Source organism: Apium graveolens, chromosome 11 (assembly GCF_009905375.1).
Source record: "Apium graveolens cultivar Ventura chromosome 11, ASM990537v1, whole genome shotgun sequence".
Classification (NCBI taxonomy): Eukaryota; Viridiplantae; Streptophyta; class Magnoliopsida; order Apiales; family Apiaceae; genus Apium; species Apium graveolens.
This window is the reverse complement of record NC_133657.1, coordinates 73730373-73739876: the sequence shown is the minus strand read 5'-3', so window position 1 is coordinate 73739876 and position 9504 is coordinate 73730373. Positions and strand designations below refer to the sequence as shown.

Genomic DNA, 9504 nt, shown 5'->3' with positions numbered 1-9504 from the left:
GAAACCATATGATATACAGAGAGAGAGATTGTTTCAACGAATAAATCTATACTATATTATAATAGTCGAAATAGAGATAATTTTGTTCAACGGTAATTCCCTAATTTTGATTATTACAAAAATAGATTAATAGTGTTATATATCTTATAAACTACTAAATTATTAAACTACTATTAAATATATTATACTTATCCTACTAAACTACGAATACAACTTATCCTATTATTAAAAAATATAAATAATAGTGTTACATATATGCTAAACTACTAGAAATAGTCTATTTATTATACTAAATTATGACTCCATGTTATTCTATTATTTTTATAATAAATTTATAATCATTATATATTTATATAAATATTTTAAAAATATAATATAGCTTGATAAATAAAAATTTAAAATATTAATAGCACAGGATTTATGTTAGTCATATATAATATTAGTTACCAAAAAGATTCACATCCCTCAAATTTGAAGTTAAAAACCAATTTAGGAGTCTTCTTGTAGATACACTTGCATTCCAAAACTTTGTCCAAAATTAGAGTTTTCATTCTTGTGGTTCACGTTCAAGTAACAAAGATTCAAAGACTGATATTATTAAATATGATGAAACGACATAAAATCTATGCTTTAAACGGGACAAATATAAATTAGAACCATAGTTTAATTTGTACCATCTGTCGCCAAACAAGTTGATACAACATGATAGAACATGATTGACAATAACAGGCAAGACAATCTTCAAAGAACTCCAAAGCAGAGTAGATATATCATATAACAGTTGATTGCAAGAACAAATTACAACTTCATTATTATTCTTCAGCAGCACTAGCAGCACTCAGATCAACATTGAGGTCAAGAATCTGCCAAAAACCGCAGCTAGCTTAAATAATGTCCCAATAAAAAACAATAAACAAATAAGTAGTACCTAAGTTTATGATGCCACATGCCAATATAATTCTGAACACTTGTACAAAAGTAACTAGTAATGAAGTGAATAAATCAAGTATCATCACTTATCCATATTTCAAGTTCAGGTCCATAAAACAGAACTACTTCATAGATGCAAGCCTAAACTAATTTTGAATTGATAAAAAAAAACTAATTTTGAGTTAATAAAGTCATTCCGTCTTATAATCTTACATTGTTTTTTTTGTTTAACTGGTTCTTACTAAGCTGAGTTATCTAATTAACCGGGAAAAATGATTGACATGCATGATTAGAAAAGGAAACAAAAATGACAAGTAAATGCTCGATCTTCATTAGAGGAGGTGATTTATGTAGAAGTTATAAAATATTTATCCAGGTATGACCAACTGGAAGCCTATGTATACGTATTAAATTGTCCCTGCCCATTTTAGGTATCAATAATGGGGAAGAACTGAAGAAGACAGAATTCGAAGAGAGAATAAGGGTTATCTTGGCAGAAGCTTATTTTATAAATATTCTATATTTGTTGCAATACAAGGTGTGTTGCTTTATACAATAATGGTACTAGATTAGTGTAGTAAAGTAGATATTTAAAGGAATTAGTTTTTCATTAGCAATTTACTTTGCATTTCTATATAAACTAATTGTAGTACTCATCACTCATCATATATTATTAAATAATTTGGGACTTTCCTTTTGAGAGGAAATGGTCTCCTCTGAGACATTTGTTCAGAAAAAGTTCCCAAATCTTAACCCTAGAACTGCATAATGAAGGAGATGTTGTATGATTTATGTTGCTTACCCCATGCCTACCTAATAATATTGCAATCACATTGCCAAAAAGGGAAACAACGTGACTACCCCAAAAAAAATAGAAGTAAACAAAATTACTGAAATAACATTGTGCTAAACAGGCTTACAGAGGCCCTGATACCGAAAAAGGGCCCTAGATATCTCCAGTTCAACTTCAATAAATAAAAATTAATTACCACCACAAAATATAAGCCATGACTCTTAAAAATGAAAAAAATATGTTATCAAGTAGTAACCATGCCAAATAAAAAAAAATTATTTAAAACCAATATTAATGAATTCTTAACTACACAAATCACCATTTCACAGCTCTAATTTAAGGAATTCGTATTTGAGCACAAGCCTATGTGTATATATATTCTAGCTAATATTTCACTTCAAGTATATGCTGGATTCCAAATGTCTGCTAGCTATTAAAATACTCATCTGGTAATGTTACCGTTGTTTTGTTATTTCAAAGTTATATATAAGGAATTATGTCAAAATTTTCAAATATCACTTTAGAATAACCACTGATAACTTGTCTTTTCACCAAAGTTCCCAGTTAGAGACAGTATCAATAATCACGGAAATGTTTCTTTTTAATGCCAAAAATTTTTGATACTCCAATCACTTCCAAATAGAAGAAGACCAAGAAAGCTTTAAGGCCACCAAAGTAGACATGTTTTGATATCGCTATACAGCAGAATTTAATTACCTTTCCAGTTATCAGGGTGTACATATTAAGCACATCAGCAACAGTGGACTCAAAATGAGTCGTGGCATCATAGCTCTGTTAAACATTGGGCGAAAGATTAAACGCACCTCCATATAACAAAAATCATACTAATAACAGTACCAAAATAACTAACGAACAAGACTAACCGTGGATATAAAACAGTTGTCCAGAGAAGGCTCATTGACTGGCTCATATCTGTCGTACATATCAAAGAATATCTCATCCACAGGACCTAATAAGTCAATTCCTGGCTTTAGTTCAGACTGTGGCTGGTCCGTCTCTGCCTCAGTGGAGACAAATGCGATAAATTTTCCTTTTGGAGCAACATTGTGAGAGTACGAACAGCAAAATAAGTACCTACAACAGGGCATAGACTCTAAGCACTTAAAACACCAACAATTTACAAAAAGTGAATAATTTATTTTAACTGAATGTGAACACAGGTACAGCAACAATACCAACAGAAGATGCTCATATAGCATTGACAATTTATGCTATAAATAAGGATCTGATCTAATTTTCGCACTAATTTCAGACAGCCATTATTAGGACAGAGACGAATGAATATATATAGTCAATGCAAATTCAGCGTCAAACTTCCGTAATAACCTCAATTTTTACTTGCAAATATAACCTCAATTTTTACTTGCAAATATTAGCATAATTTTGTTTACATCCTATAGAAGCTAAATTCGCTCCAACGTAAATTCGGAATGACCATGTTTAATATGCCCACAACTTGAGAAATTAATTAATCAAATCCTTGATTCCATTAGCAAAACTTAAATATCTAATGATCGGTAAAGTTTTTTTAATTATTTATAGACCAAGTTACTTCTATTATTATATACAATAACCCTAATTTAGTAATTCACTATGTTATTACATCTCAAATATTAAAAAACCATATATAGTTTTTTCTTTTCGAGAGCTTAACTGTTTTTCACATTTGTTCTAGAATAGCTAGAAACAAATTCCACATATTACAGAAATAACTAATATATTAACATTAGTTACAAAATTTAACAGGACTTCACAACTTTCTGCAGCAATAAATGGGAATAAAACATACATATCCGATCTACGGCCCAACTGTTTTTGTGGGAGAATAACTTGCACTGAGTGAGAATCACTGGTATTCGGGATTGGGTGACTCATTATGCATATTGCTCTTGCAACCTTGCCAACCTTCCTGACCTGCAAAGTTTGTGCACTTGCATTTAGATTAAAATTCGGAATAACTAAGATTCAAATTGCTAGTAATTAGTAGCAAAAGACACTTGGAAATTCTTTCAATTATTTACATCATGTACATAATTTCACCACTGTAATACCATGTAATATGTCAAACTTTCACTGACTACCTGTTAAAACACATCCATACAAATTTATTTTCTTTGCAAAATCATATTGCACAAAAAAAACGATGCTTAGGTTATGCTTGTTAAAGCCCTAGTTGAGCTGTGGCCTAGATATCTCTAGACGCCTGAAGGATAATGTACCCATCTAGAAACAAGAAGGTGTAGGCAAATAGGAATTATTTATAAGAACTATATTATGCTCATTCCAAGTAATATTATACAATTTGTCAAATTGGTCAGTAGTTCAGTACTGTATATACAAACTATAAATGCTTTATGGATAAAAGGTACCAACTGTATCAATAAAAAATATTATGTGATCTATAACTGATTTACATCGAATATTTCAATACCATGTTGAGTAGTAATAAGTATTATACATTGTACATAAATCATGTACTCCACTATACAAGTATAAAGGTATATAGCACCAAGAATATAGACAAAGAAAATATTGTTCACAAATTAAAAGCAATGAATTAAAGAGCCAGAGATAGATAAAATCATCAGAAGAAGATTTGAACCATGGATAACTCAACTAACTTCCATTCAGCTAAGATCTAACAGATTCGGTACAAGGCTATCTTTTTATATCCAAAATGTGAAGTTAAGGATGAGTATATGGAGATTTCTGCTAGGACATTTATTGATTCTGTTGATGTGTGAGCCTGGATACGTGTTAATCCTGGTTGAGCTATGGGTTAGTTATAAAACCAGCCCATGTCCTTGCCTTATGTTTATACGTGCACATTTACTTTACTCAGACACATAACTAGTTGGCTGTTCTCCTTGGTAGAGTCCAACAACATTATCGAGATTTAAAGTACCCGAGAGCATCAATGATTGACTTCATCAAGCAATTTCGATTATCAGGAACATTGAAAAAACAACAATAAGTTCAGCATCTATCACCAAACGTTGGATAGCCAGTTAAAAGAAATCTATAAAACAGGTTAAAAAAGTAATTACCTTGTTGGTCAAGTATGAAGGATCACATACAACTTTCTTGCACTTGGCAGTTTCCCCTTCTGATGTAACACCACAGGCTTTGCCTTCCTCATCAAACTCAACCTGATATATATGCTAGATCACCACAACAGCACAAATGTATATAGAATTTGAACAGTCTCAAATAAGAAGAGAGTACATACCTTGCACTCAGGTTTGTTCAACATGTATGTGCCACCATAGACAGCACTAAGTCGAGCAAAAGCCTGAAAAATCAAAATATATAGATATCCAGTAAACTTCGAAGGCATAATTTAAACTCTCAAGCAGTGCAAACATTAAAGCAAAATTTTGGACCTGTGGGAGCTCGGCTAATCCATACAAAGGATAGATATAAGGTGATCCTCCTTGAAAACGTGCAAGAGATTCCGCGTAAAGCTATGAAATAAGTACAAAATTTCTTAGGTAAGTCAAGTCGAACTCGATAGCGTGTATACAATAATTTGACAACAAAAAAAATTAAGCAAGAATCGTCACTTTCATTCTCTTCACGGTTTCCAATGCAGGTTCGTTCAGATAGCGATCGTCTCGATGAAGAGCCAATGCATGACCGATAAAGTCAATAGTATTTTCATCAAGACCATATTTGCTGTCAGTACAGAAAAAGAAAGAAAAAATTAGCACCGCTTACTATCATAAACTTTGTCTTAAATATAAATACAATTGTAGCCCAGTTTGCTACCCTTTCACTCTTCTTCTATACTTGCAAGTTTTAACAAAAGATACAAAATCAGTTTTCCACAGGTTAAACCAGGCGACACTTCTATGAATTTTATTACTGTTTATTATAGACAGTAACTGACCTAAACCAAAACGACTAGAGTTCAGCTGAACTCAGAGAGACTCTTCCATTATTCCAACACTCATTGCATAAGTTTTTGTATTTTTAATAAAGTTAATCTACGTATAGAATAAACAAAATCATAAAAGATGAAGAGCATACGCAATGAGATCTTTGGTTGTCAGTCTAGTCAAATCCATCCCCTCATGTGTCTTAGGATCAGTTTCATTGTAATCTTGGACGTATATAAAGAATTTGCGAGCACGACGCTTCTCAAAAATTCCCATGAGAGGAGATTTGAGAGCCTCCATATCAGTTGCTGGCACTTTATGCACCTATTACACAGGTTCCTCACAATTTGAAATTATAACAAATTTGTAGAAATAAATCAAAAAAAAACAAGACATTATTTCTGAAAAATAAGTAACTACCCCAACAAGCAGGAAAGAGATTTTACCTTTCCCTTATTATAGACAAAGCTCCCATCAACTGCTTTGAATGACAAATATTTGGTAACATCAGTGTGAATGAGTACTCGAACAAGCTCACCATTTGCCATTATAAACTAAAAAAACATTTCAATCAGAACAAACTACGATTTAAGAAGAAAAACAGAAAAAGTGGTGTTGGGACCACTTGAACCAGAGTAGAGTTGCTATAAACCTTAGGTATCATGTCCACGTTATAATCCCTGCTTGAACCTAGATGAGCTGGAGGCTTATCATTTCCCCTGAACTTCTTCCACAGCTGCACATTAATAATGACATAAAAAGAAAGTTAGATAATTTCACAAACATTTGGGCTTTGGCCAAATTTGGTTTGAGTTGACATACCTGAATAAGATTGAGCGAAGTCGACTCCCCTCCATAGTAGTCATTCCTATCCATATGCAGCACCTGGTCCAAGATATGTGTATAACTGAAGCAGTTAATATGTGTTTACGTACATGTTGCATAAAAGAATAAATTAAAGTCAAGGTACAAAGACGGATGAGATTCAGTCTAATCACAGCAACCCCTATAACAATAATCAACTGGACGTTATATTTCCGAAACAAATGAATCTGGAGTAGGAAAAAGCAGAAGACTCATAAAAATGTGTAGGCTGGTAAAATCCCCGAAATAGATCCAGAAGGCCTAAAGAATAACATCTAATAGAACCAATCTAAGCTTAATTTTCACATAAATATATAGTGAGGGTAAGAATAAATGCATCAGTAAAACATCAACTACTTGCATAGTACACAGTGAATAAATCAACCTTAATTTTGACAAATCGATATATATCGGAACGATGTACAAATGGATAATTAAAATGAAGACAACAACGCAAAATAAAAAAGAATAGTGAGAGAAATAATTCAACTTAAAAGTTGAACAAGTAAACAAGCAAATATATAAAAAGAGCGAGCGAATCAAATAAGAATTTAAGGTAAGTAAAATAAAGTAAATAAAAGTTAAGAAATGATATAGATCGATGGGAGGGGGATAGATCGATCTGTAAAACAAATAAGAAAGAGGAGGGGGGAGTTAAGTTGCGATGTATTTGGTAAGGGCAGGTTGAGGAAGACCTTAAGACCGTCAACGGAGAGAAGACCGCTGAGAATACATTCTTTGAGACCAGTTCCAAGCACTATCACATCATATTCTTCATCCATCGCCGATTGATTGATCGATTCTTCAAATCTAAGCTAGGGTTTTCAAATGGAGGAGCCTTTTTACTAGACGAGTACAGAAATGATAGATACCCACCCTCTTCCCCTGCTAATTTTTATTTTATACAAAACTAAAAGGTGCGATAGATGCTTAGCTTGCTGACAGGGGGAGGACTAATTAAACGCCGAGCTCAATCTTTATTGGATTATGGCCAAAAATATCGCATTTTTGAAATTGATGACCAAAATAATAAATTTAAAAAATACGGCCAAAAATATCGATGAAATACGTTTTTTTTTAGATTGGATATTTGAAATACGCTTTCTCAATATGCCCGAATACACATTCTCAGATTGAGTATTTTAACTATTTTTATTTTTTTAAATTGAAATACGTTTTCTGAGACCGGGTATATGTAATCCGCTTTCTAATATTGGGTATATGCCCGAATACCCATTTTTAGACTAGGTATTTCGACCAAATTTTTTTTTATTTTTTTTGAAAAATGTATTTTTACATACAAAAATAAAAAAATAATTTTTTTTGAGATATCCAATCTGAGAATGGGTATTTGATGGGTAAAATGGCCAAAATACTGAAAATGGGTATTCTTGTCACTTAGTCCCATAAAATTGTTATTTTTGCATTATTTCATCTTTGGATTATGGCAAAAAATATCACATTTTTTGAAATTGTTGACCAAAATAATAAATTTAAAAAATGCGGCAAAAAATATCGACGAAATACGCTTTTTCAGATTGAGTATTTGAAATACACTTTCTCAATATGCCTGAATACCCATTATCAGATCAGATTGGGTATTTCAACTATTTTTATTTTTTTAAAATTGAAATACGCTTTCTGAGACCGGGTATATGTAATCCGCTTTCTCATATTGGGTATATGCCCGAATACCCATTCTCAGACGAGGTATTTCGACCAAATTTTTTTTTGATTTTTTTTGAAAAATGTATTTTTACATACAAAAATAAAAAAAAAAATTTTGAGATACCCAATCTGAGAATGGGTATTTGATGGGTAAAAATGGCCAAAATATTGAAAATGGGTATTCTTGTCACTTAGTCCCAGAAAATTGTTATTTTAGCATTATTTCATCTTTATTTAACAACAAATTCCTACTTTTGTTTTTGTGCGCACTACGCACGTTTATTATTGTAAGTCATATGTCATAGCCTATTTGTATATTCGAGGATTCAACTCAACTCAAATAAGAATGTAATAAGTAAATAGTGGATCGACCGTCAGATAGATCTCGCAAAGTAATATCTGTCAAAGGATTCAGAAACAAGGTTCATCTACAGACTTGAGGAGGTAATTCACTGGAAGAAGTTCAAGAAGTTGATCATGCCTCAGTGATATAAATCAAGATCGTGGATTTAATCAAGTGACAGAGATCTCGTCAGAGTATCATTAATTACAAGGATTTAATCTGAAGAAAATCAAAGTGTCAAAGTCAAGACATGAAGAAACGTCACGGAAGTTAGTCACTCATGAACCAGACAGTACATCGAGTGTCAACATTGAAGTGGTGGAATTGATTCATAATTTTCAGTGATTTTCAGAAGATCTGCAGAAGGATGGGTGCTGTTGAAGACTAGAATTAATTCTCTATTAATTAATTAAGTCATCTAATTTAATTAAGAAAATAAATTATATCTGCGAAGAATAATTTATTTATTAATTGAATTAATTGATTAATTAATTCTGAATTAATTTTAGAAATTTTCAGAATTTTAATTGGATTAAAATCTGCATTAAATCAGCAAGACAATTGAAAATGAACTAGCATGACAATCTGGATTGTCATACCGATTGTCATGCTAGGCCATTTTCAATAGTCTCACCGAAAGTTACACTAGGAGGAGGATTGTCTTGCTAGTTCATTCTGATTGTCTTGCTAGTTCATTCTGATTGTCATGCTAGTTCATTCTGATTGTCATGCTAGTTCATTCAGATTGTCTTGCTAGTTCAATCCATTGTCCTACCGATTGTCTTGCTGAGCTCAGGATTGTCTTGCCAGTTCAATTCTATTCTGTTGATTAAAAAGAAGCAGACAAGCAGCAGTTCAATTATCCATCCAATACAAAAGTCAAAAACAAGAACACAGCAGCCGCAGCAAATATTTCATTTTTCATCTGCTTATTTCAAAGATCAATTTCTAGATTGCAAAGTTAAATCCAATCAATTAGAAATCTTTATCTTGTTCTTGTGTAACAA

General features: G+C 32.1%; 1 protein-coding gene across 1 annotated transcript; it reads right to left on the bottom strand.

Annotated features, from left to right (window-relative positions):
* Window positions 1–624: 624 nt before the first annotated feature.
* LOC141697010 (guanosine nucleotide diphosphate dissociation inhibitor 1) lies at window positions 625–7409 on the bottom strand. The gene is made up of 13 exons (XM_074501188.1): window positions 7182–7409; window positions 6445–6507; window positions 6275–6358; window positions 6069–6176; window positions 5774–5946; window positions 5308–5419; window positions 5128–5208; window positions 4974–5036; window positions 4792–4893; window positions 3534–3658; window positions 2608–2818; window positions 2441–2515; window positions 625–863 (listed from the first exon to the last, which is right to left on the bottom strand). Exons 1-13 carry the CDS (start codon window positions 7266–7268, stop codon window positions 813–815), a joined length of 1335 nt encoding a protein of 444 aa, XP_074357289.1. The 5' UTR covers window positions 7269–7409; the 3' UTR covers window positions 625–812.
* Window positions 7410–9504: the final 2095 nt, after the last annotated feature.

Excerpts from the sequence above, each read along its gene's own strand:
- LOC141697010 (XM_074501188.1), bottom strand. The coding sequence starts at position 7,268 with ATGGATGAAGAATATGATGTGATAGTGCTTGGAACTGGTCTCAAAGAA. Across the intron at positions 3,659-4,791 it reads CTTCATACTTGACCAACAAG|GTCAGGAAGGTTGGCAAGGT; the intron begins GTAATTACTTTT and ends CAAACTTTGCAG. Across the intron at positions 2,516-2,607 it reads ACAACTGTTTTATATCCACG|AGCTATGATGCCACGACTCA; the intron begins GTTAGTCTTGTT and ends AATGTTTAACAG.